This window comes from Spinacia oleracea, chromosome 4 (assembly GCF_020520425.1).
Source record: "Spinacia oleracea cultivar Varoflay chromosome 4, BTI_SOV_V1, whole genome shotgun sequence".
NCBI classification, from domain to species: domain Eukaryota; kingdom Viridiplantae; phylum Streptophyta; class Magnoliopsida; order Caryophyllales; family Amaranthaceae; genus Spinacia; species Spinacia oleracea.
Window position 1 is genome coordinate 37040563 of NC_079490.1, and position 27560 is coordinate 37068122.

At 38.4% G+C, this 27560-nt stretch overlaps 1 protein-coding gene across 1 annotated transcript; it reads left to right on the forward strand.

The window, feature by feature from the left end:
* Nucleotides 1-27002, forward strand: LOC110774933 (mediator of RNA polymerase II transcription subunit 14). The gene is made up of 8 exons (XM_056827810.1): nucleotides 1-584; nucleotides 11624-12712; nucleotides 15701-15798; nucleotides 18558-18732; nucleotides 19771-20713; nucleotides 20815-21782; nucleotides 24064-25136; nucleotides 25659-27002. The coding sequence occupies exons 1-8, from the start codon at nucleotides 375-377 to the stop codon at nucleotides 26464-26466; spliced, it is 5364 nt and encodes a 1787-aa protein (XP_056683788.1). The 5' UTR covers nucleotides 1-374; the 3' UTR covers nucleotides 26467-27002.
* The last annotated feature ends 558 nt before the right edge of the window (nucleotides 27003-27560 follow it).

Here is a 27560-nt window from a genome sequence, read left to right on the forward strand (position 1 = left end):
ACTCAAATGAAATCAACGATCTCAACCGGTCAGTCATATTCTTCTCGCAACCTCCTTCTCCTCTCTCTCTTCCCGGCCACACTCTGGGATCATTCCTCGGCCAATAAATAACGGCGGTCTACGGCGAAGAGAGAGAGTGCGGCGGCACTACATCGACACTCTACATGTTTTAACAAAATCCACCATCTTCTTTCTCTCTCTTCACATATCATCGTCGTCAAATCTCACTTCTCTATTTTTCCCAATTATGAAACCCTAATTCTTTGATTTATTCTTCAATACTTTGAACCATACACACTCTTCCACGCTTCACGTAATGCAGAAACAGATTCAGTAGTATAAATCGAAGATTATCGATTGAGAATTTGAAAAAAATGGCGGAATTAGGGCAACAAACGGTGGATTTTTCGACACTTGTGAGTCGTGCAGCGGAAGATTCGTTCATCTCTCTCAAGGAATTGGTGGAGAAATCTAAGTCTTCGGATATGTCTGATTCGGAGAAGAAGATTAATCTTCTCAAGTTTATTGTCAAGACTCAGCAGCGTATGTTGCGTCTCAATGTCCTCGCTAAATGGTGTCAGCAGGTTCTTCTCTCATTCTCTTTCTTTTGATGTTGGGTAATTTAATATCAAGATTGTGGAATGTTGGTTCAAAATAGAAATTATGTGATGTGAGTAACTTTGGCGCTATTGGACGATTTTCTAGTATTAGCTGAATCGATGTTATGACAATGAATTTTGATCCTTGATTGTTGGAGACTAGTTTGATTTTAGAATTTAGTGATTTGAGAAAGTTTTGCGCTTTTTAGCTAATACAAGATTCAATTTTTGAGGTATTGAAAGTAGCAGCTTTGAACCTGTTTCCATCTGGATAAATTAATAAAATGTAGCAATCTATGAAATTTCAGTGGTTAGTCAAGTAGAGGAGGTTATGTTCAAGTCTCGTATAGATAGGGGCCGTAGGGCATCCAAGTTATTACTTAATTGGGTAATTGCAATGCATTGTAATTAAACCTTGACATTTTGATCTCAGCAAAAACAATGCTGTACTGAACTACTGATTTAGTGATTCTCTAATATGGACCGCTCCTAAGCACGTGCTTGTTTACTAAAAGATATACTTCCCACATGGGATTGGCATGAAGAGATTAAGAATCAGTATTAAATGTAGAATGAAAACATAAAGTTGGAATACAGTAAAAATAAAGTAAGAGGAAGTCTTGGGAAAGAAGGAGAATGAGGTTTATGCCAAACAAGAAAGGGAAAATCAAGTAAGAAAGTGTGAATTCCTTAGTAACACAATAATGGAAAGTGCAAAATTTACCTTGGGACAGAGGGGCTGTGTTTCTTATTATTGCCCGAGTTACTATGTAGCGCAGAGTTTCTATTGAGTTAAGATTATACCTATGCGTCTGGTTTCACGCGTTGTGAATTTCCGGCGCTTCTAAATGTCGATATATCCGATACTTTAAAGTGTTGCTAATATCTTTATCCGACGCTTACATATGTTAGAATAACTTCAGAGGGATGACATTAATTTTTATGCCGCTCAATTAATGGACACCTAAAAGCGCCGGGAAGATGTATGGAGGGAATTTATCAACAATTTAAAGCGCATGGGATATTAGTACGGAGGCATAAACGCTCCTTGTTATAAGGAGGTTATACGAAGATTATTGATTATATTAAAATATTAATCACTCAAAACTCACGATTTATTCATTTCTACTGTATCGTACATCGTATTGATCGACTAAAACCAATTTGTTCAACATTGATATAGTAACCCCTAAACCTAAAGAAAAAATATGATACATTCCAATTGGCAACACAACAGACAGTTTCTTTAGTGCATTAGACCTGGTCGACCATAGGTGCTTTCACGTAACCAAGCTTTTTTAGCTATTTTTTGATAGGTTGGGGGGTGTGCGATTTCCACCTCTGTCTGGGGTGTAGAATGCCGCCGCGACTGCTTTAAACATCAAAAGCTCCAAGTGCATGGAGACTCATGGAAAGTAGGCGAGTTGCATTACCTTACTTGTGGAAAGTAAGCGAATTGCATTACCTTGTAGGTGAGAGTCTTAAGACCAGTACCACAAAATCCTAAAATAGGGTCACATTGTACATTCCAAGCAGCAAGTTTATCAGCAGTTAGTAATCTCTGGTGTAGCAGCAGCCACACAATGAACAAACTCTTAGGAGTAGCAAGGGTGTTGCAAATAATTATTCTCCAATCAACTTTCTGAAAATCACCTTGCAGAATCTTATTTGCATTACAAAGGTAGAATAATTCTCCGGTATTGTATGCATTGAAAACATCTACAAACTTTTTCCTTAAAATTTTGCAGCTTTGCTTTGTTTGTGATTTTATAGTTGACAGAATATCCTCCATGGAACCTCATGCTAAATTACCTTGAAACAATAAAGAAAAAAAATGTTAAAGAACTAAAACAATGGTTTTGGACTTAAACAAGCAAACTCAATCACGCATAAGCGACATGTCCTTCGTAGTAAACTAGTATGAAGTGATAGCTAGTAGTAAAAGGTAGAATATTTAATCAAACAGCTGCTTCAAGTTCGAAAAACAACGTAAACTATATATAATTGAAATCACTAACCTCACAATTCTATAGACACAAACATCGATCGATGGTATCTCCTCTTTTTATTCGTGCGAAGAGGAAAGCCCAAGTGCTGTTGTATGTTGGGAGATTTAACCAATGACATATTGTTGTTACCGCTATATGCAAACAGAAGTTAAACCTGCAACAAGAACATAATGTTAAATCTGTAAATCACAATTTAACCCGCAACATGGTTTAAAGAACCAAGTAATCTTTAGGACTATATCTTCTCCCTTCTTTCACTTATTGACCTGTCCTAATTTTTTAATTCCTTATTACACACTATTGAATTATAGTAAAAACTAAGCCTTTCTCACCCTTGCATAGTTATAGAAATAATGCTATTGCAATTATGAAGAATGCAAATTGACCAAGAGGCAAGTTATAGTGACCTGTGACCATTCTTGTATACATGCCACCATTCGAATTTGTGTTATAAATGGCAAGAAATGCAGCACAAGCTTCATATTCTGACTTAAAAACATAAGCTTACATATTTAAACCATGGGAAAAAAGAAAACGAAGTGTTACACTATAAAGGACACAAAAAAATGTGAATTGTAAGTTATTAGAGAGCTAAAGTTTTGACTGCTACTTAATCTGATCAGTTTCAGATCATTGTTAGACAACAAAACAGTAAACTTGGCTCGCTAATTGTATTGCTCTATGCAAATCCTTAAAAAGGCCCCATTTTTTGTTGTAATAATCATGAACATCGGAAGAATTAGGGCAATTCAACAATCATTCTCTTACATAATATTCAATACATCAAGAAAGACAAATGCAATATTAAGAGCTTAAGGTATGCAACAATGTTTAAAAAAGCGCGCTTAAGCGCGAAGCTCTAGGGCAAAGCTTAATTAGGTAAGAGCGAAGCGTTTGTGATTAAGCACGCGAAGCACAAAACATTGCGCTTTTTGGCGCTTCATTGATTTTTTATTACGTTGAAAGCTTTTTTTATTTGTTATTGTGTTTTGGACCACTCCCTATTAATCCTTAACAATAGAAAGTGGGCCAAGAGCATAGATAAAAAATGCAGTATCGGTCACGGTAGCGGGATTGGTCGCGGAGTCTCGTTAACGGAAATGATGCGGTGGTCGCGGACAGTGTCGCGGTTGTCGCGTTGAAATTTGAAAAAGAAGCCCCATGTCGTCCCCACTCACTACCTACCCTTGTCCCCCTCCCTAAACCGTACACGTGACATAATTAAATGATTACCTTAGCCTACCTTCTCTCTCCTCTCTTGTTTTAGATCTGAAAATGGTCGAGATATCGCCGTTTTTAAAAATACCTTTACAACTTGGGATATCTCTTATCGCCAGCCTCCAAAACCTAGTTAACTCGGGCGATGCGAGTTAACTCGGGCTAGTTTTTACACCATGGCCAAGAGTCCAAAAGAAAAAGAAAAAGAAGAAAAGAAGGATACAACAGTCATAGCAGCCGACCCTACGTTCTTGATAAACACTATGTTATATGCTTTATTTTTGTTAAAACAAAGAGTAATGTATTTTTGGAAGCAAATCTAATGTTTATATATTTTGTGGTTATTTTAGTAAAGATATATATGCATAATAGTAACAAAAACCTTTAATTCTTAAAATGTGTGCTTCTCTTCGATGAAGCGCGCGCCTTGCGCTTGCGCTTAGGCTTAGGCTCTAGGACTCATATTGGTTTAGTGTGCTTTGCGCTTTTTTATAATCTGGTATGCGGACAATTTAGTGTTTTGGCTACTAAAAAACATCTTAAAAACCACAAAACAAAATCTCTTATTTGCACCATTTCAAATTCTTGTGACATTACATCTATGATAAACAAGAGTTAAAAGACCATTCAACAACAACAACAACAAAGCCTTAGTCCCAAAATGATTTGGGGTCGGCTAATATGAATTGTCGTAGGAGATCGTCATTGTCACCAATCAAACCAGAAAGGAACAGGAAGTAAAAAGAAAAAACAAGGAAGAGAAAGTGAAATTAATGAAAGTAAAATCATTCATTATCATTACCCCATTGTCTCAAAGAGGCTCCCGCAAGAAGCGGGGTAAGGGGGGGTCGGATGTACGCAACCTTACCCCTGCAACTGCAGAGAGGTTGTTTCCAATTGACCCAGAACGAGACGACCATTTACTACTTCATGGAAAGGAAGCGAAAAGGTTTTAAGTGCCATTTTGATTTAATCCATTACATCCCACGGCCAAAAGAACAAATGAATCATTGGCTCCATCGGAAATGGACAATAAAAAATAAGATAAGAGAAATATATATATATATATATATATATATATATATATATATATATATATATATATATATATATATGTATATATATATTGTAAGAGATAAATGAAAAGCGAATATTTGAAAAGCGAAATATTGTAAGAGATAATAAAAAATAAGTAAAGTTTAAAATAAATGAATAAGTAAAATAAGTACATTTCAAAATAGCATGTAAAATTAAAAAAATTTGAAAGAATTTTAAAAATAACATAAAAAAATAAACTAAAAATAAAAAATAAAAACAATAAAAAATAGAGAGAAACAGAAACATTGAAGCTGTATAAGTCAAATGAAGTCATCAATGCATGTTCTCTCCCTCCACTCTGTCCTATCCAACGCCATATTTTCCTCAATCCCAAGAAAGCTCATATCGTACTCAATCACCTTCCTCGAAGTTTTCTTAGGTCTTCCCCTACCCCTTGCAATTCTATCACTTTGCCACCCTTATATCCTCTTAACCGGGGTATCACTTGATCTTCTGCTTACATGTCCAAACCATCTTAAACGATTTTCCATCATCTTAAACTCAATCGGTGCAACCCCTACTTTTTTCCTAATAATCTCATTCCTCAAATGATCCTTTCTTGTATGCCCACACATCCAACGTAACATGCGCATCTCCGCCACATTCATCTTGTGCACGTGACCAGTGTTACCCGGTTCGCTGATAACCCCCGCGAATCTCGAACCGGTTCGCCCGTACCGTTCGCGGTTCGCCGGCGATCCAATTCGCGATGTTTCGCGAACCAAACGAAAACCCTAGCTTTAACGATTGAAGGACCGGGAAGGCGATATAAGATAATATATATTGGGGCTTTTGTTTGAGAAGGATATACACGTTGATTACGACCGTCGATTATTATTTTTGTTGTTCTTTCGTCTTGCTGAAAATAAATACCATGGATGAGCAGAGAACCATCGTGAAGAACTTCAGAAGGAAGAAGATGGGATTTTTATTTTTATTTTTATTTATTTTTATTTTTTACTTTTTTGTTTTATTATACTTTTTGTCTGCACATGGGTGTGGTCATGGAATTAAAACTCGGCCGTTCCGTTACGTAACGGCCGTTCTGTAACCTATTTTGGATTTGCCGTTACGCGAAAACCCGTTACGTTACGGTTTGACAAAAATCACGTCTTTCTCCCCGTGACGTCCGTTACGTAACGGTGACTCGCCGCGTTAGACGTTTTTTTCTCCGTTACACCGTTCTTTTACATAAATTGACCAAAAATATTTTTGTAATTAGTTATGTAGTTTATGAAACATGATATTTCTAGCGCTTATTTGTTCACAGAATATAATAGTCACTCATATTAGGATAGATTTGGTTATATTGTCTTGATATAATACTTTTTAGACTAAAAATGTAATAATAAGGCTTAGACATGCTAACGTGGTTTTTTTCAAAAAATTCACACCGCGTTAGCCGCGATCCGTTCTATTCTTCCGTTACAAGCGATTTCCGTGACAACGAGACTGTTACCGCGAACGCGGCCGCATCCGCGTATTTTTTCTATGGGTGTGGTACTGTGGTCCCACTATTATTTTATTAAGTAGTCACTGACACGTGTCTGATAGGTAAGACTGATTGAGAATCTGAACAAACTACTCTGACACGTGTTTGATATATATTTGCCGATGTGTTTGACTAACAAATGAATAGAAACGACAATATTAGTTAGAGTCATTCGATGCACCCTTCCTTCACTATTGAAGCCCATCATCAATTCTCTTTGACTCTCTCCTCATCTCTATTATCATTTCAACTCTTCAGTTTCCCCTTTCCATTCATCTTTTTTCTCATCTCTCTTCTTATTTTCTCTCTCCTCACAGCGGCTGTGGAGTTGACGATGGGAGCTTAGAAGAGTAGCAGTACTTCGGTGTCAATTATTATTATTATTATTTTTATTATCGCATATTACACTAAAACATACACGTAAAAAAATAATCCATAACCCTCTCGCGAACCTAAAATCAGCTACACACGAACCGCGAACCCGAACTTGTACCCCGAACTGAAGCGAACCACAAACCAGGTAACTCTGCACGTGACAATGTTTCACTGCCCAGCATTCCGTGCGATAACAAAGCCGGTCGAATTGCCGTACGGTAAAATTTTCCCTTCAATCTTTGGGGCATGCCTGAATCACATAGGAACCCCATGGCAACTTTCCACTGCAACCAACCTGCTTTGATTCTATGGGCCACATCGCCATCCAATTCTCCATCCTTTTGGATAATAGGTCCTAAATAACGGAACATTTCAGAGCCTTGGGACAATTTTCCGATATAAGGTAATAGCCCCTGTCTCTCTATCTCTCTAGTCTCTATCTTGCACTCCACTAAACTTACACTCCATATATTCTGTTTTGTTTATACTCAGCCTAAAACCCCGAGATTCCAAAGTTTGTCTCCATAACTCCAACTTACTTTCCACTTCTTCTTTTGTTTCATCAATCAACACAATATCATCTGCAAACATCATGCACTAGGGTATACCATCTTGGATTGACCTCGTCAATTCGTCCATGATTATAGCAAAAAGAAACGGGCTAAGTGCGGAGCCTTGATGCACTCCAATCGTAATGGGGAATTCTTCGGTCTTACCAACACTAGTTTTCACACTCGTGCTAACTCCCTCATACATGTCCTTGATGATATCAGTATACTTCCTCGGGATTCCTTTCCTACTTAATGCCCACCTAAGAATTTTCCTTGGTACCTTATCATCCGCCTTCTCTAAATCAATGAAAACCATATGTAAATCCTTCTTCTTATCCCGACAATTCTCCATTAGTTGCCTTATAAGATGAATGACCTCCATAGTCGATCTCCCAGGCATAAATCCAAACTGGTTCTCTGGAATTTTTACAGTTCTCCTCAATCTTTGCTCAAATCCGCTCCCAAAGTTTCACAGTATGACTCATCAGTTTGATTCCTCGATAGTCGGCACAATCCTGGACATCACCCTTATTCTTGTACAAGGGGATGATATTACTTTTCCTCCACTCTAATGGCATCCTATTACTTTCCCAAATCTTGTTGAAAAGAGTTGTTAACCATACAACCTTTTTTGCCAAAGCATCTCCAGACTTCGATAGTTATACCATCAGGCCCCACTGCCCTCTTGCGTCTCATATTTTTCAGTGCCATTTCGACTTCTCTCTTTTGAATTTTTCGCATAAAGTCTAGGTTAACCATATCTCGAGGGATATTTGTATCCCCAATATCGCGCCCTTGATCCCTGTTGAACAAGTTATCAAAGTAGAACCTCCATCTATCCTTGATTTCCTTATCTCCCACCAATTTTTTTTTATCAACATCTTTCACACATTTAATCCTCCCGATGTCTCGCGTCTTTCTATCTCTCATTCGAGCAAGTCTATAGATGTCGTTTTCCCCTTCTTTTGTATCCAATCTTGCGTAAAGATCATGATTCACCTTTGCTCTAGCCTCTCTTACGGCCTATTTGATTCCCTTTTAGCCTCCTTGTACTTCTCGTAGTTCTCATCACTTCTACATTTTTCCAACTCTTTATAGCATTCTCGTTTGCTCTTTATAGCTTGTTGCACAACTTCGGTCTACCAAGATGTGTTCTTACTTGGTGGCATGATTTCTTTAGGTTCCCCTAGGACCTCTTTCGCCACTCCCTTTATGGTGTGCTCCATTCTTGTCCATAATGAGTCTATATCCAAATCCATATCCCTGTCCCAAATACCTTCACTTGCCACCTTTTCCACGAATTTGTTGTGCCCCTTGAAGTTTCCACCACTTGATCCTAGGCTCCAAGTGGTTTTCTCCTCCTTTTATAACTTCTATCTCGAAATCAAGTACCACAAGTGTATGTTGGGTATGTTGGGTTGCTGTATTCTCACCCGAAATCACCTTACAATTGGTGTAGCACTGTCTCAAAGCATTCCTTACTATAAAGAAGTCAATCTGACTCGTATTATCTCCACTCCTATAGGTCACTAGGTGAGAGTCTCTTTTCTCAAACCAAGTGTTCATTATACCCAAGTCATATGCCAATGCAAAATCCAAAATAGCATTTCCCGCTTCATTCCGCTCCCCATACCCAAAACCACCATGAATGCTTTCAAATCCACGGCGACTCGAACCTACATGTCCGTTGAGATCCCCACCAATGATCAGTTTCTCACTTCTAAGGACACGTTGCACCCCTTCTTCTAAATCCTCCCAAAATTCTTGTCTAGTTGAAGCATCTAATCCTGCTTGTGGTGCATAGGCACTCACAATAGTTACAACTTCATCCCCTATCACAAGCTTAATACTCATAATTCGATCACTCTTTCGGGACATGTCCACTACATCATCAATATATTCTCGGTCAATAAGGATACCTACCCCATTCCTACCCCTACTTTTTCCCGAATACCAAAGCTTATAACCCCATGAAGCTATTTCTCTTGCCTTGTTTCCAACCCACTTAGTCTCCTGCAAACATAATATGTTAATTCTCCTCTTTCTCATCACCTCTACTATTTCGACTGATCTCCCTGTCAAAGAGCCAATGTTCCAAGTCCCAAAACGCATCCTACTACCCTTACCCTTACCCCTGTCCTTACCATGAAACCTTGGATAGTTAACACCACCCTTGGGTGGCACGCCGCTTCCGGGCGACGGCCTAGCAACCCTTGCATATTTTCCACTACACCCGGGCCTAGGAAGTGTAGCGCACCCTTGCATATTTGACACCACCCCCAGGTGTAGGGGTGGCGCGCCGCTTTTGGGCGACGACCTAGTAACCCTCACATATTTTTCACTACACCCGGGCTTAAGAGCTGTAGCGCGTCGTTGAGAAGGGGACGCCCCCACGATATTCCATTGTCGACTCATGTCATGATATGTGGCTTAGTTTTACTGCTGGCCGCCACCAACCTACCGCACCCTCCTCCTTTATACGGGCTTGGGACCGGCAGTGAATGCCGCATACGCGACACTCACAAGTGAATGCCGCATACGCGACACTCACAAGTGAATGCCGCATACGCGACACTCACAAGTGAATGCCGCATACGCGACACTCACAAGTGAATGCCGCATACGCGACACTCACAAGTGAATGCCGCATACGCGACACTCACAAGTGAATGCCGCATACGTGACACTCACAGGCGGAGTTTTAAAAGACCATTATCTCAAACAAATCTAATGGATTAGAAGAGTAAAGCAACCACGCCGTGATAGAATTTACAAGATATCTATAAAATCACATACAAAGTTGCAACTAAACCTATTCAATAAAGCACGGGCATACATAAGCAATTGTGAGCCTAGCAAATCGTAGCTCGAACAATTAACCTAACCCCAATTTAAAAAATCCTTAATTAAACCGGTAAGCTAAATTTGTTCTCATTATATATGAATAAAATACAACAACAAATAGCATCAAAAAGTAAACTTAGGGAATCAAATTTCGTAAATCTGCAATCAGTATAGCCCATACTAGATGAAAATGAAAAACAAAATCCAATCTAAATACACAACGGAGTAAAAAATGAAAAGCTAGAAATTAGGAATGCTACAACCGATCGAAAGAAGTTGGACTCACTGGTGGATCTACAAAGAGATTACCTTGGGGGGGGGGGGGGGGGCACGTCACCTCCAGGGGAAAAAAACACTGTCACGCTGGTATTTATGGTATAAAAATTAACTCAGCACCTCACAATTTAAGACCATGAGTGCTGAGGCCAACGGACCCGAAATAAATCAATTTGATAGGAGGAGATCCTGTGCTCAAAACCGGTTATTAACGTATGTTATTTTTTTTCATTTTTTCATCGCCTTTTCTATTCATTTGCTCAAAAATTATGAGAAGCTGATACTTTGAAAATAAATGTTGTGACAAATATAACAAGATCCCACATAAATCACAAAATATGGTCAAAGTTTGTTTATTTTGACCCATGTAAGTGAGTAAAAATTAAGGAGCGGAGGAAGTATATGAAATTGTAGACCTGAACTCGAGAGATGAAAGTGTGGTACACTATGAGCAATGGAGAGGCTACATTAGGTTTTTTATGAAACAATATTTCATAATAAAATAAGCTGAGGATAAGGGGAAGGGAAGGGGCTGAAATGTGGTGAAAGTGGAAAATGAACTGAAGAGTTCTAGTGGGCTGAATTCTGATGTAATGAGAAGTTTGTAAAAGCAAACTTATAGATAGCTGAGGACCAGCCCGAGGTTACCAGCTGCTTATGGAGTCAGGATTCTACAAAGATTCAGAGGTAGACAGCAACCTGAAATATGAAATGCAAATAAAACATCAAGCAGCCATTTTTGTACTTTCTAAGATAACCGAGGAATTCTCGTCAAGTTGTAAAACAGTTTTGCCGATAACTCAGTCTTTATAGAAGCATTTATGCAAGTTCAATAGGTTTTATGAGGGTATTTGACAGAACAATGTTAGTATTGTCTGGAATTGTTTTTGAATGCTTTATTGTTAGTAGGTCCTTCTAACTTAGATCCAATTCAGCTTTCTAGCTTGCATATGTACAGTCTATGTTCTTGTCTCTCACATCATTAGTAAAACTTGAGAGTATCAGTCTCTTGTTCTATTTCCAATTTAAACAGGTGATGAATATAAACGATAAATGAGAGATGTATTCAAGCCCATTTTTATTTTGGTTATTTAATTCTTTACTCATAACAACTATTATCATTATCATCACAGTTCTAATCCCGTTTGCTTCATTATGTAGGTCCCGTTGGTACAGTATTGTCAACAACTTGCGTCTACTCTATCAAGTCATGATACTTGTTTCTCACAAACTGCGGATTCACTATATTTTATGCATGAAGGGCTGCAGCAAGCACGTGCACCTATGTATGATGTGCCGTCAGCAATTGAAGTCCTTCTTACTGGATCTTATGAGCGTTTGCCTAAATGTATAGAAGATGTGGGCATGCAAAGTTCTTTAAATGAAGTTCAACAGAAGCCAGCTTTGAGAAAGCTGGACATTCTTGTGCGTTCGAAGTTGCTTGAGACCACACTTCCAAAGGAGATATCTGAGGTTAAAGTTTCAGATGGTACAGCTCTTTTACGCGTAGATGGTGAATTTCAGGTGCTCGTTACTCTTGGTTATAGAGGTCACCTGCATTTATGGCGGATATTACACATGGAGCTTCTTGTTGGTGAGAGAAGTGGGGCTATAAAGCTTGAAGAGTTGAGACGATTCGCTCTGGGCGATGATTTAGAGCGAAGAATGGCTGCAGCAGATGAACAACAAAATCCATTTATGATATTGTATTCAGTGCTGCATGAGTTTTGCGTGGCGCTGATTATGGATACTGTTATAAGACAGGTCCATGCTCTTCGTCAGGGAAGATGGAAAGATGCGATTAAGTTTGAACTTATCTCTGATGGCAGCACAACGCAAGGAGCCAGTACTTCATCCACGCAACTAAGTCAAGATGGAGAGTATGAGGCATCTGGTCAGCGCACTCCAGGGGTGAAGATTGTTTACTGGTTGGATTTAGATAAGAACTCTGGTACATCTGATGGCGGAGCATGCCCGTTCATCAAGATTGAACCAGGTCCTAATCTGCAGATCAAATGTATTCATAGTACTTTTGTTATAGACCCATCAACAGGAAAGGAGGCCGAGTTTTACTTGGATCTGAGCTGCATTGACGTGGAAAAGTTGTTGTTAAAAGCTATACGTTGCAACAGATACACACGTTTACTTGAAATTAATAAAGAGCTTACTAAGAATTGTCAAATCTTTCGAGGTGATGGTGATGTCCTCCTACATTGTAACAAGGATGAAACAGAAGTGGACCATAAGAAGGTTTGTCCAACATATCTTATGTCTCTCTCTCTCTCTCTCTCTCTCTCTCTCTCTCTCTCTCTCTCTCAACATCTTATGTCTCTCTCTCTCTCTTTCTCTCTCTACAGGGTGTGTTGCTAGTGTTTATTATTTAACATGACAGGAAGTGCTTTGCAAACAGTTTTTAAGCTGAAAATATTAAATCTTTGTAGCTGACTTCTTTGAAATGGCTAACTGGGTTTGTTCTGATCTTAGTTTTGTGTTATTTTCCCGTACATGTAATGATTTACTCCCTTCCAGTCCTGAACTATCGCAACACTTTGTCCGGTGCGTAATTTTTAGGAGCTGTTGTGTGGACCAGTGCGGACCAGTATCACCTGATTCCCTAATACCCCCATGATCCGCGAATAGCAAATTATGACATGGAAGTGGTATTTTGACAAATTATGTAGTGAAAGGCGAGCCCATACCCAATCCCATAGCAGGAATTTTGGTAAAAATGGTGTGCACGGTGTACCATGAAAAGTAATATTATCATTCAGAAGTTGACAAGTTGGTCAATTTTATATACAACTAAAAGGAAAGTGGGTACTCTTATTTTAGTGGGACCAGTGTGGACCAGTATCACCTGATTCCCTAATACCCCCGTGATCCGCGAATAGCAAATTATGACATGGAACTGGTATTTTGAGAAATTATGTAGTGAATGGCGAGCCCATACCCGATGCCATAGCAGGGATTTTGGTAAAATGGTGTGCACGTTGTACCATGAACAGTAATATTATGATTCAAAAGTTGGCAAGTTGGTCAATTTTATATTCAACTATATGGAAAGTGAGTACTCTTTTTTTTTGTGGGCAAGGAGAAGTTCCTGAAAATTGTATTTTAATATTTTTACTCAACCTTCCACAATTTAATAGGACCGTGAGGGGAGAGAGAGAGACAGTAATATAATGGTGAGACTTTGCGAATTTTAGGAAGTGTTGCAATTATCTAGAAATGGCTGAATAAGGGAAGTCCTGTTATTACTTTAGGAAGTGAGGGAGTATTACTATTGTTGCTTTCAAATGTGACTGTTGATTCTCATTTCCTTTGTTGGTGGGAATTTGTTTTCTTCAAAAATCCATCTCTCAAGGTAGTGCTGGGTTAAATTATGTCTTGAAAGTGAGCTGAACTCTTTTCCGAGTATAACTTTCTTTCTGGATATTCTGTATTCTGAACAATTCCTATGATGTAAATGGGATTTTGTTCAGACTTTGGTTTAGTGTCTTTTGTTGGTGATAAATGGTGAAGCTTTTGTTAGTGCTTTGTGTTTCCTATGGGATGACAATTTGTGAGTTCAAACTTAAGAGATTGACCGATTATTTGAACCTTAAGCATCAGTATCAGGGGGCGAGGCACCTGTAGGTAGTTTCATTAGAATTCAGTTATTTATGGCTTGAATAATAAGTTAGCTAGTTTGTTAGACGAAAAAAAGAGGGGGATGTTGAGCATTCGAACCACCTTCATGTGTGAGGAAGGGGCTAACACCCATATTTGGAAAAAGAAAAGGTAGAACGACCTGATGCGTGAAAAACCAGATTTGATCGGTGGCATAGTGATTTAACGGGTGGTTATAATGGCGGAGGAAGGTAGTCTCGTCGTCGTATCTCATGGTGGTCTTGTTGGTGATGTTCTCTAACATTTTCAAATGTTGTCACTCTGGCGGTGGTCGAGGTGGTATTGTACCTTGCATGTGGATTTACAGGTAGAGGTCAAGGAGGCTTTACCTGTGGCAGATCAAGTGGATTTACCAAAGGAAATACTGAGTAGGGACTAGGGAGGTGCACGTTGTTGTTGAACACATACTTTCCCGTGGTCAGATATTCTCGCCGATAGTTTCATAGTTTACTAATGGGATAGAGGATGACTTAAGTCTAAGCGACGGCTGTGATTGAGGCTGTGGTTTCTTGAGTGGTGGTGACGTAGGAGGAAATTGAAAAGGAGGGTGGTGATCCTAATCGCAAAGGAGGTCGTGCTGGGTTTTCGCGGGGAAGGGTTTTAGGAAGGGTTATTTTTTTTTTAAAAGGGGTGGTAATGGTGTTAGGGTTTGAAAGAATGATTCTTTATGCTTACTTTACACTAAATTAGGGAATGGTTTCACCTTCCTTTACAAACCAAACATTACATTCAAGTTCCTTTTCTCGATTGCTTTCTCTGTAAAAACCTTTCTTGTTTCCTTTAACTATAGCAAATTATCGCTAATTATCTTTTATTTTTGTGGTAAATCGGTTTTGTGTTGTGACTACTATCTATTTTACAGTGGTATAATTGCTTTAGCCTCCTATCTCAAGCGGTACAATGTTTTAAGTCGCCACCTTATATATGTGTTGGATCCTGGAGCATTACTTTCTGTTGTATGATTTGAGTGCATATTAGACCGCAAAGGTCCATCTTGATGATTCTTTTGAGGTTTATTGGATTGTTATGGTCCGAGTGTTTAGGCTCTTTTCTATTCGACTTATTTTGTCTGAACTTATATTATCTGTACTTACCTGAACTTATTTTATTTGAAACAAACTTATTTGTGTGAGAAAATGTATGAAAATATTTTTTTGAATTTATCTGAATTGAACTTATTTGAACTTAACTTATACTTCCTCCGATTCTTTTTAGTTACAACACTTTGCTTTTCACGCTTGCCAATGCATATCTTGAACAATTAATATATTTAGTTACCAATAAGTTAAAATTATAAAAAATTAATTTTCATAAAATACACATTAAGACAAATCTAACAAGATCCCACATGAATATGTTTTTCCTAAAGTATAGATCATCTAAAATAAACAAAGTAGATTATGTGAATAGTGCAAATTACAAAGTGTTGCAACTATTTTGAAACAGAGGAAGTAAAACTTTTCTGAATTTATCTTAACTTATTTTGTCCGAAATAAGTCAAAATAAGTCGAATAGATTAGCGCCTTAATCATTAGATTGAATGACGTTGTAAATTGTCAATATTTTCAGAAAGATGCAGGGTCCATTGCAAAGGAGTCAGATGGGCAAGAAGTACTATTTGTGCGTGCTTATGGTTCATCATTTTTCATTTTGGGAATAAACATAAGGTATTTTCTCCGAATTTCTCTTCTGTAAGGGTACAAATGATAGATCAATTATGAAACTTACCTATTTGCTTCAAGTTGCAAACCTTCAACCTTGCTGATGTTGCTTTATCTGATTTTTTTCCCCTGGTAGGATTGCTTGTTTTTTAGGTTTTGTTGATTCCCAATGCAATGCATTGTTTTCTGTTTGATTGTGCATTGACTGTGATCAAGCCAAACTACTTATGGGTGCGTCTTTCATGATGAATAAGAGGACAATAGAGAAGTCAAATCTGAATAAGGAGTTCCTAATTTATTTAGTGAGATTTCTTATAAACTCGATCTAGATACTTGCTTATGCATTTTTTCCTCTTAATTCCTTTTATTTTCAAATGTATCATATTAAAAAAAAATCTTCCGTGAAGGTAATGTTTGATTCTAAAATCTGTATTTCCCACTTACTTCAGTGGTCTGCCCTAGGTAGCTGTTTGTTTTCCTTTTTCCCCTTATTTGAATACCATATTTGATTAGACTTTTCAAAATCTTCGTGTTGTGTAGTGATCCCTATTTTGGATGGACTATTGACTCTGGTTCACCATCATCTGGATTCCTTAAGATCAAAATATCTTTTTTTTTTCAAGTTCTTAATTTTGTTTCCAGAAATGAGTAAACAGTTTGAGGATAAATAATGTGAAACATGTACATCATTCAGTGACGAATGATATTTTGAGTTTGAGAATCGATTTTGAGATGCAATTAGTAATTACTATTATCTTGATCTTTGTATATGCCATTGATTGCTAACCTGTAGTGAATGAGTCAATAAAGCTGCTAACCATCAATCTAAGGAAGGGCAAGGGGCAGTTTAAGAAATAGCATTATAATTCAGTTATAAGTGGCTTGAAGAAGAAGATGTTTAGCTGGGAGAGAATGAAGCCCTCTCAATATCCTTTTAGTTTATGTACCCAATTTATTAATCAAAATCACCATCTTCTTTCCTTAACCATCTTCGTTAATTCTGTCCATGCCTCCATTGGTTTGTTGGTTCAATTTACAAACAAGTCAGAACGTGTGTATAAGATCTTTTATAGCATTGATGTCTCACTTACTTACCTTTTTGAAACTGTTGCTCGTGAGTTGTCTCCTCACTTCTTTCTTTTACTATATCTTATGCAAAACAAGCACGTCTTTCTCACATGTTTTTTACCACGGTCTGTTCAGAGAAAGTGCTGATAAGCGCCAAAACCTTGCATGCTGAATTGCTGGTGTCTTCTGTCATGACATTTTGTTTTTTTGTTTTGTTTTTGTTTTAACATACTGCAACTATTTTATTTAACTTGAGGACAGCAGTTTAGAACCCTCAATCCCTCATACCTGGATCGACATGTTTCACATACTCACATGACGTGATACCGATCTGGGTACAGAATCCACCCCAGGTCTGCAGAAGGACAGTTGGACACAGCTGGTTAACGAAAGAGAGATTGCCATCAGAAGTTTAGTTTAATGAAAATTTTGATCTAGTTTATTAATCCTTGTTCTGTTAATTGAGGTTGAAATTTGCCTACATTTGCGTTTAAAGATTGAGGCTTCTGTTAAGAATTTAAATCTGAACAGATTGTTGTAAAACTTCTTGATTTATATTGCACTGGTGTTATCCTCTGTCAAGGACTGTAGAAACTCATGTGCGTGCTGCAATTTTGCTCCAGTATATCGTTTTGTTTCTTACTTTTACTTCGTGTTATTTCCTCCCTTGGGTAGGAAGGAGAGGGCAGAATAAAATAAATACATATGTGGCTGCACAAGGGGAAACTCACGCGACAATTTTGTAGCTCTATTTATTTCTTTTTGTTGACGCAATTTACAGCCGTACTTCTCCACATTCTGGTTGTATTTTACTTTAATCTAGTTATGATATTTTCAACTTCTCAGAAGTCTTCAATAACGTGGAGACTATTTTATTTAGATTTTCTTTAACTCTTAAACTGCAAAATTTCTCAACTGTTTGGTTTTGGAAAGAAGTTAACTGCTCCTTATTTCTTTTCTCTTTATTTACAGGCGTACTTTTCCTCTTTCTAGCTTTATTTTATTTTAATCTAGTTATGATATCTTCAACTTCTCCCAACTCTTCAGTAACTTGGAGACTATTTTATTTAGATTTTATTTTAACTCTTAAACTGCAATATTTCTTAAGTGTTCTGCTTTGGAAAGAAATTTACTTCTTTATTTCTTTTCTGTGTGCCCGTACCCGTGTCTAAAATTATGTCTAGGTACCCAAGTCTTGAAGTTCCAGCTTAGTTTTGTAGGGTCCGACACCCGTACCTGGTCCAAGTAACATAGACTGCATGCGCTCTTCTGCATATGTTAATGCTTTTTAAGGTAGTGAAATTCTGAAACATGATGTGTGTTGGTTGTCTCTAGAAACTCTAGCATATCTTGAATTATTCTATCCAGCTGTCCAGCAAGTTCAACTATTGATGCCTAGTCAGCTAGATAATTATGTGCCATGTAATGCTGCAGAGTTATATGGTGGTTGTGTTATCAACTTATTCAACTAAATTCCTTTGAATATTTGATGGTTCATTCTATTTGTGCAGTTACTTTTGAAACTTATTGTTCAGTTCATAATATGGTAGGGCTTAGTATTTAGGAGTTGTCTGGTATGATTCAATTTTTACGTTAGACTTAGAACACCTTTACTGTCTGATCCTTGTTTAAGTCTTTTTTTTCTGCAAACTCTGAAGTGTTTCTTTGAATTTTATTTTTCCATTTTGTCCCTGCAGAAATGGACGTTATCAGCTACAATCATCCAGAAATATCATAACTCCATCAGTATTATCAGATTCTGAGGAAATTCTAAACCAGGGATCTCTCAGTGCAGCTGAAATTTTCGTTAATTTGCGGAGCAAATCCATTTTGCACTTGTTTGCTTCTATTGGCAAGTTTTTGGGGCTTGAGGTAATCAATATTTATTCTATGCTGATAGTTTTGTGAATTGAGTTGACTAACTTTGCATATGGAACTTTAATACGTTATGTTGCTTTGCTAGTATACAATCGACTTCGTATTCCGTGTTAATATTTGGTTATTACAATCTCCTTTGAAGCTTGAGTACTGTGTAACCTTCTAATATAAGTCTTACTTTTTATTTGTTATTTATTTTTTTTACTTTTAGTACTGAGGGATTCCTATTCCTCGTTTGAATAATTAGGCATTCCAAATGGAGGTTTCACCTTTGCATTTAGGATGTAAGCTTTTGACTGTTTTTAGCCGACAAGGGCATAGATTCTTCTCTAGAAGGCTCTAAGTTTTCTTGGCATTAGATACAATGAGGCTCACGAGGAGCAAGCCTAATTACGTCCTATTACCGGAATATGTAGTTTACTTATAAAGCCTATGGTTCTAACAAAGTTCTTTTAAGCTTGTAGTTCTTGAGAGATCCTCCCTATAAGATAACTATCCATTTCATAAGAAAATAGGGGACTTACCTGCTATGTTACTCAGACTTGGGTACCCATGTTGCAAGTGTCCGACTCGACTATTTTGTGAAAAACATTCATGATTTTGGTCCAAAATGAATTGTCAAGTGTCGAGAATCCGACACGGGTACTTGAGTTAAAATGAAGAGTCCAAGTACCATAGGTTACGTGTGTTAAAGAAAGTTCTTTTTCTTAGTTCTGACTTTCTAGTTTGGCAGCATTATTGGGCTAGAAATTGGAATGTACTTTGTAGTGCACTAAAATCAGATACCTAAAGAAGCTTAAGATTTGTTCATTGATGATCTTTATTACTCTGGGTGTTCATATGTACGTTAGAAATGAATTTGTATAGAACTGTTTCTTCTCATTTAATACATCTGGGTTTGGATTTAAACATGCTTTAGATTTGATTAATAGGATTCCTGCAACCTATTATCATTCTATATTTGTGGTGGATCTAGTCAAGGAACTTAATAACTTATAGATTGCACCTTTGTTTATTTTGCTTCTGTTGCAGGTTTTTGAAAATGGTTTCTCTTCGGTGAAGGTTCCAAAAGATATCTTAATTGGTGCAAGCTTTTTGCTGATGGGATTTCCTGACTGTGGCAGCTCTTATTTTTTGCTTATGCAATTGGACAAGGAATTTAAAATTGTCTTTGAACTAGTTGAGAAACAGCCAGAACCTGGCAAGTCTAGCAACTTTATTGTTGGGCGTGTTAAGAAAATTGATGTAGGTCAGATGCAGATGCTTGAAGATGAAATGAATTTGAGCATTCTTGATGTGAGAAAAGTGGGAGCTTTTATGCCTGGAGCTGTGATCCCCAATCAGTCTTCTGATTATGGTCTGCTGTCTAATTTTGGTCATGATGGGTTGATGTCTGTTACTCTTTGTCCACCTTCAAGTTTTTCCTCTGTCGTAGATGAAGTCTTTGAGCTTGAGAAGGGAACTTCCGGACCTTACTCTGTTCCTAATATTTCTTCATCAATTAGTACATCTGCTGCTCATTTGGGCTCTCTGCCTCTGAATCTTCCTTCCTCTAAAGTTGGAACTGTCTCACCAAAACGGGAGGGAAATGCCCAATTGTCGCACATTAATCCTGCTGTCAAATTTTCAACCCACTATAATGGTTCTCTATATCAAGGTGCCCATGTCAAAGGATTAAGCCAGTCATCTTCTGTTAGTTCACTACCTTTTTCCCAGCAGAGGCACAATGCTATGCAGAAACTTTCAGTCTCCAAGTCAGAGCAGGACCTTGCTTCTCTTAGGTCACCACAATCAGTGGAAGTTAGTTCATTTAGGTCAATGGATGAAGATCATCCAAGATTTACTAATGAACAATCACGAGATGTAATCTCTGGTAGATCATTGCGACTTTCCTCTCTACAGTCAGCTGTTGCTCGTGTTTCAGTGTCAGATGCTAATGGAACTGCTGTAAAATCATGGGCTACAACTCCCGTATGTAAGATATCTACAATTACTCCTACTTGTTTCTGTTTGATTACATATTATCTCTGTTGAGGTTAGATTAATGTTTATACGTAGTTAGATCAACTTGTACAGATGCAGGTTGTAGAACTGTTTCTGAACATGACAAGGATTCTAAAAAAAGGAAGGTTTCAGATATGCTGAATTCTTTACCATTGCTTCGGGGTCTTGCTGATGGAGCCTCTAAGCGGAGGAAAGTATCAACTGACCAGCCTTCAGTTTATTCTGCTATCTCGTCAAATACAATTTGTAATCCTGAAGGATATACTTATGGTAATCTCTTAGCTGATGCAAACAAGGGAAATGCACCTTCAGGTGTATACATATCGGCACTTCTCCATGTTGTTAGACATTGCTCTCTTTGCATCAAGCATGCCATGCTAACTAGTCAGATGGAGGCTCTAGACATTCCATTTGTTGAAGAAACAGGTCTAAATGCGTTTGTGAACATTTGGTTCAGACTACCATCTGCTAGAGGAAATTCATGGCCACACATCTGCTTGCGACTTGGAAAACCAGGAAGCTTGTGCTGGGATGTAAAGATCAATGATCAACATTTTAGAGACCTGTGGGAACTTCAGAAAGGAAGCAGTAATACACCGTGCGGAAGTGGTGTTCGCATAGCTAATACATCTGATGTAGACTCGCATATCCGGTATGATTCTGAAGGAGTCATTCTTATTTACAGTTCAGTTGAAGTGGATAGCATTAAGAGGCTTGTAGCAGACATCCATAGACTCTCCAATGCAAGACTGTTTGCTCTTGGAATGCGAAAATTGCTAGGTGTGAAGACAGAAGAGAGGCTAGAGGAAGGTGCCAATTCTGATTGCAAACCTTTAAATGGAGCTAAGGGCTCTACTGAAGGAGTAGGCAAATTCTCTGAACAAATGAGGAGGACATTCAGGATTGAAGCAGTTGGGCTCTTGAGTCTCTGGTTTAGTTTTGGTTCTGGGGTTCTGGCTCGATTTGTTGTTGAGTGGGAATCTGGTAGAGAAGGATGCACAATGCATGTTTCTCCAGATCAGCTTTGGCCTCATACCAAGGTAGGAATGTTTGTTCCTTGTGTTTGGGGCTTTTCTTCCTCTACTCCAGTCTTTTGAGTTTTGACTTCACTTGTGAGTAAAATATTTTTAGTTACTCATTCTTGGTTCTAGATTTAACTGTAGGCTTGGGGAGCTTTCTTTTTTAGCTGAACTCTAGTTTCCTGTGCCTTTCTGATAATCTGATTATCATTTTTTGAAGTTGCAACTGATATTTTCCTGGAATTTTCTGAAGTTTCACTGAGCTCTTGTGAAAAAAAAAAGTAATAATAGAAATAATACTTCCTCCGTCCCAATTTAGAGTGCACTTATCATGGCACATAGTTTTAGGTAGAGTTGTGGAGTGTGGTTGCCAAATATTATTTTATTGGAAAAGTAGGTAGAATGAAAGACAATGGGGTATTCTTTTAATTGAATGGTGAAGGGGGTGTACCCCATATTTTTTATATCGTGAAATTCAAAACCACTTTGTTGAATTAGATTCAACTTCAGGTCCTGATGTCCTTTTGAAAGCTGAATGCAGCATTCGTATAGGCGGAATATTATTGTGAATTGTCTATGCTTTCAAATCTAGCTTCATCCCCTCTATCATCATTTATTTGCAGTTTACAACTAATTGTTAATAGTTGTTCTGTAAGGTAGATACATCAGTACAAAGATAGCCATTTAATTAGTTAACGTATTGCGTGATGAATTAAGGAGCTATTTGAACTTGAGGGAAGGGAAAGGGATCTGCCCCCCCCCCCCCCCCCCCTCAAATTCTCTAACTGCCAAATGGGCCTACTGCATACTGTACACAAGCGTCACCACCTTGTTTAGCTATCACCTTGGCAGAAAACAGTGGCTAGCACTAAAGGGAAAGAGTTGGGTGTGTGGTGAAGGATGGGTGGCTGTATAGAATTTGGTAGGCAATCGGGTCATTCGGTCAGTTTTGGGTTGTGTTAGGTCTTATTTGGGTGAGTAGACTTACAGTTCGGGCATGAGTCGTGTTGAGTATATTTTGGGTTAATTAACGTTCGTAAATTGTGGGAAACAAACCACTCTCAGCTGTACTTGATTTTGGCCGATTCAGGTTAGTTTTGGCCGCGCTTCTTTCTGGGTCGGGTCAACTTTGATTTGGGTCAGCGGCTACGGTTGGGTTTTGGTACGGTTGAGTCTGTTTTGCCAAGTATTCGAGGGGAATGCAAGGGGTGAAAAGTTAGAAGAGATTTGGGGAAAATAAAAATGAATATGGAGAAAGGGGTTAAAAAAAAACCAAACACTATCCAAGGGTAATAAGGATATTCATTACCTTTTCCTTTCTTGAAACTTGAGCATTGTGCGAACAGTCCCAAGTATAATCAAGATAACTATCAGCACTTGTGAGTGGCAATAGATCACTAATTTGCCACTGTTATGTAAGATGAAGGGACTGTCAAGCTTCTATGGTCCACCAGTGTGTGAATTTGGGAACAGTTTAGTCACACCAGTATCTCATTTCCGCAAATGTTCTTTACACATTTTTATTACCGCTCATTCCCAAATGTTTAGAAGAAAAATACGTGTGGGGATGTTCACAACTTCACATTACCATGGGACTTCATGTCATTATTTTTCGCCTTTTTTTTTTACCACCTATCAAATGGGCCATTCAGGAAAGTAGATCTTAATGACCAAAGTTTCATGATAACTGAGGTCTGACCTCTGTATTGCCAAGAATGCCAACTCTTCATCCAAGCTTCTATGTTAGAACTTATATGCTTATATTCGCAGTCTAAATGAATGAGTGGATATGTTTCTATCCCTGTTTATGCAAGTCTGGCTCATTGGAAATCTGAATGATGACTGTCGGTGCAATGTAATGTGTTGCTCTTTTAACCTTGGTTCCTCTGAATTGTTTCCTGCAAGTCTGAGCCGGCAATAGTTTTTGGTACTATCATTTTCTTCTTCTTGAATTGACATGACGTATGCAGCAAACCCCAAAGTAACGGAACATAACTAGTTGAAAGGATTGAGTTTATTTTTATACATTTTTCAAGGAAGATTTTTTTACCCAATTCCTTGAGAAAGTGGGGTAAAGTATGTTTTTCTTAGAGGGAGGTGGGGAGAGTGAAGGTGCAGTTCCTAAAATCCCTTCGCGGAGCCTAAAATTCTTCCAGATGTATAGTGTCTCTGGTGGAACACTTGCGAAGTCATGAGGATATGTTTCAAATATATCTTACATTTTCATGTACGGTGAATCCCCCCCCAATTCATTTTCATGTTTGGAAGTATTTGAAATAATCTGTGTAATTTATCTCTGCAGTTTCTTGAGGAATATATAAATGGAGGTGAAGTTGCATCCCTGTTGGACTGCATTCGCCTCACTGCTGGACCTTTACACGCACTTGCTGCAGCAACTAGACCTGCTCGAGCTGGGCAGCCTGCCATTGTTCCAGGAGCTGGCTCCACTATACCAGCTTCATCCCGACAAGGAACTTATGTTTCAGCTCAAGGGATTCCTCCTAGTAGTGTGTCACCAAATGTAGGCCAGGGAGCTGCTAGTTCTGCTGGAATTTCTGTTTCATCTGCGGCTACTGCTGCTCTTGGGAATCATGCAGGTGTCATGTTGGCTGCTGCTGGCAGGGGTGGGTCAGGCATTGTTCCCAGCTCATTGTTGCCTATTGATGTTTCTGTTGTTCTACGGGGGCCTTATTGGATAAGAATAATATACCGGAAACATTTTGCAGTTGACATGCGGTGCTTTGCAGGAGATCAGGTCTGGCTTCAGCCGGCTACACCGCCAAAAGGGGGCCCTTCTGTTGGAGGGTCATTGCCCTGCCCTCAGTTCAGACCTTTTATCATGGAACATGTTGCTCAGGAACTGAATGGTTTGGAACCTAATTTCGTTGGTGGACAGTTGACTGTTGGGTTGTCGAGTTCCAACAATCTGAACCCTGGTTTAAGTCCACCTCTAGCTACTGTTAATGGAAGCAGAGTTACTCTTCCAGGTGCTTCTGGACTCTCTAGGCCAGGAAACCAAGTTTCTGGTGTGAATCGTGCTGGAAATTCCCTTTCAGTCCCTTCAAACATAGCTGCAGTTGGTGCAGGATTGGCTTTACGGAGACCTCCTGCTGCAGGTGGGGCTGCTCATGTTAAAGGAGAATTGAATACTGCTATTATAGGCTTAGGTGACGATGGTGGATATGGTGGTGGGTGGGTTCCACTTGTTGCCCTGAAAAAGGTTCTTAGAGGAATTTTGAAGTATTTAGGGGTTTTGTGGCTCTTTGCGCAGCTACCTGATCTTTTAAAGGAGATCCTTGGTTCAATTTTAAAAGAAAACGAAGGGGCATTATTGAATTTGGATCAGGAGCAGCCAGCTTTGCGCTTTTTTGTGGGGTAAGATAAGATGTTCACAGTTTCTCTCACATCTATACTCGATTAGATTGTTTGTGTGAAATGGTTTTTATTTGATTACTTGTGACCAAACTTCAACTAATTTGGAAGTAGGTCCAATTGGAAAATGAAATTAGAGATCTAAAATCTTCCTCATTTTTTGTGTTCTCCGTACCTTTTTTTTCTATTTAAGTATTTAAAAAGTTATATACTTGTGATAATTTGTTAACAATGGCTCTAAAGTTAAATAGAAGTTGAGATGATAGGAAATAAAAGGATCCTTTCCGTAAATGATATATCTAATAGAAAGGGAAATGCAGCGGGAATTGGGGAAGATAAAGTTCAGAAATGGTTGAGCATTTGGCTTTCTTTGGTGCACTGACATCTGTTATTTTGAATAATGCTTTTGGCCTAAGAATGTAAAAGTGTGTTTGAACTTGTTAGTTTGTTTTCAGTTTATCGTCAGCCATATGTACAATTTTTTCTTGGATTTTTTTTATCTCATTGAAGTTGTGCATGCAACAGGGGCTATGTGTTTGCTGTTAGTGTTCATAGAGTTCAGCTTCTTCTGCAAGTTTTGAGTGTGAAGCGGTTCCATAATCAGCAGCAGCAACAGCAGCAGAACCCTGCCTCTGCCCAAGAAGAATTAACACAATCTGAAATAAGTGAGATATGTGACTATTTCAGCCGGCGTGTGGCATCAGAGCCGTATGATGCTTCTCGTGTAGCATCATTTATAACTCTTCTTACGTTGCCAATTTCAGTTTTAAGAGAGTTTTTGAAACTTATAACATGGAAAAAAGTAATGTCCCAATCACAAGGCGGAGACGTGGCACCTGCTCAAAAACCTCGTATTGAACTATGCCTTGAAAATCATGCTGGTTTGAATATGGATGGAGTTTCGGGAAATTTATCTGCCACTAAAAGTAATATCCACTATGATCGGCCCCACAACTCAGTTGATTTTGCTCTAACTGTTGTTCTTGATCCTGCTCACATACCCCATATTAATGCTGCTGGTGGTGCTGCTTGGTTACCCTATTGCGTGTCGGTGAGATTAAGATACTCCTTTGGAGAAGCACCAACAGTTTCCTTTCTTGGTATGGAAGGAAGCCATGGAGGCCGTGCTTGTTGGTTGAGAGTTGATGAATGGGAAATATGCAAACAGAGGGTGGCTCGTGCCATAGAAGTTCCTGGATCTTCACCTGCAGATATTGCTCAAGGGAGGCTAAGATTAGTTGCTGATAATGTCCAAAGGGCATTGCACTTGTGTTTGCAGGGATTAAGAGATAATACTGGTGTTGGAGTTCCAGGAACTTCTGGAGCTACATGAAACATTCCAGATTTCTTTTTTATCATTCTTTTACCTCCCTTTTGTATTTTTTTGGATCTATAGTTTTGGTTTAAGAAAATTAGATGGAGCAAGAGTGAAGAAAATGGTTCAACTGTTGATGATCAAGCTAGCAGGTTCTTTAGACCTCAATGCAAACAGATATAAAAGGCAGGTGGCTGAGTTTGCAGGATCCTTTTGTTATGTGGTTGTTGATTTCGCCGTCTTGCTATAATAGTAGCTAACCTGAAGATGCATGAAGACCTATGATTTTATGGGATGTATTGTATCATAATTTTGAAATTACAAAAAGATTAATTTAGGGAATTAGTTCATCTTGTACATAGTAGTCACAGTGCTAGAATTTGTGTAAAGGAATAGTCTGGATTACTTGGCCTATTTGTTGTAACTATATATACTTAAACTTCAACCTAATGCCCGGAAGTAGTACTTAGATCGTGGTTTGGGTTGAACTTTAGCTTAAGCGTCATACATTAAGTTTTTGGGTTCCCCAGTGATGTTCTTAATTTCCCCTCTCACTTTGCGAACTGCCTCCTGATTTATTTATTTAAGCCTCCGGAGTAATTTTAATTCCCGTATCTGAAAATTTGTCGTCAGAGCAGTACGTTTGGTTGACAATAGGAAGTAAAATTTCATGGGAAGAAGAGTTTTACATGTATTAACATTTTCTAGGAAGTAGGAAATGTTGTTTGGTTGAACATGGGAAGTTCCAGTTACTTAGGTCTCCGTAGGTAAAGTAATTTCCTCTATTTTGTGGGAAGTAGAAGTTCCTATGAAATGTGACTTCCCATGTTTTTGCAAACCAAATAACACTACAACCTTCCACTTCTAGGAAGTTACAATTCTCGTGGTTTTTCATGTCAACCAATAATATCTTCTATTATGAAATCCCTTGACAAATTTTGATGCACTCGAAAACCCTCAAATTTTTCTTTGATATTGCAATGCTGTCTTAAGATCTCCTTGAAAGTATCCACCACATATTGCAAGAACCATAACTTCAGTAACTTGATGGAAACTCTCCCAACCCTTTTGCTATTTTTTCCGCCTCAGCATCAATTAGAACCTGCTGAAAA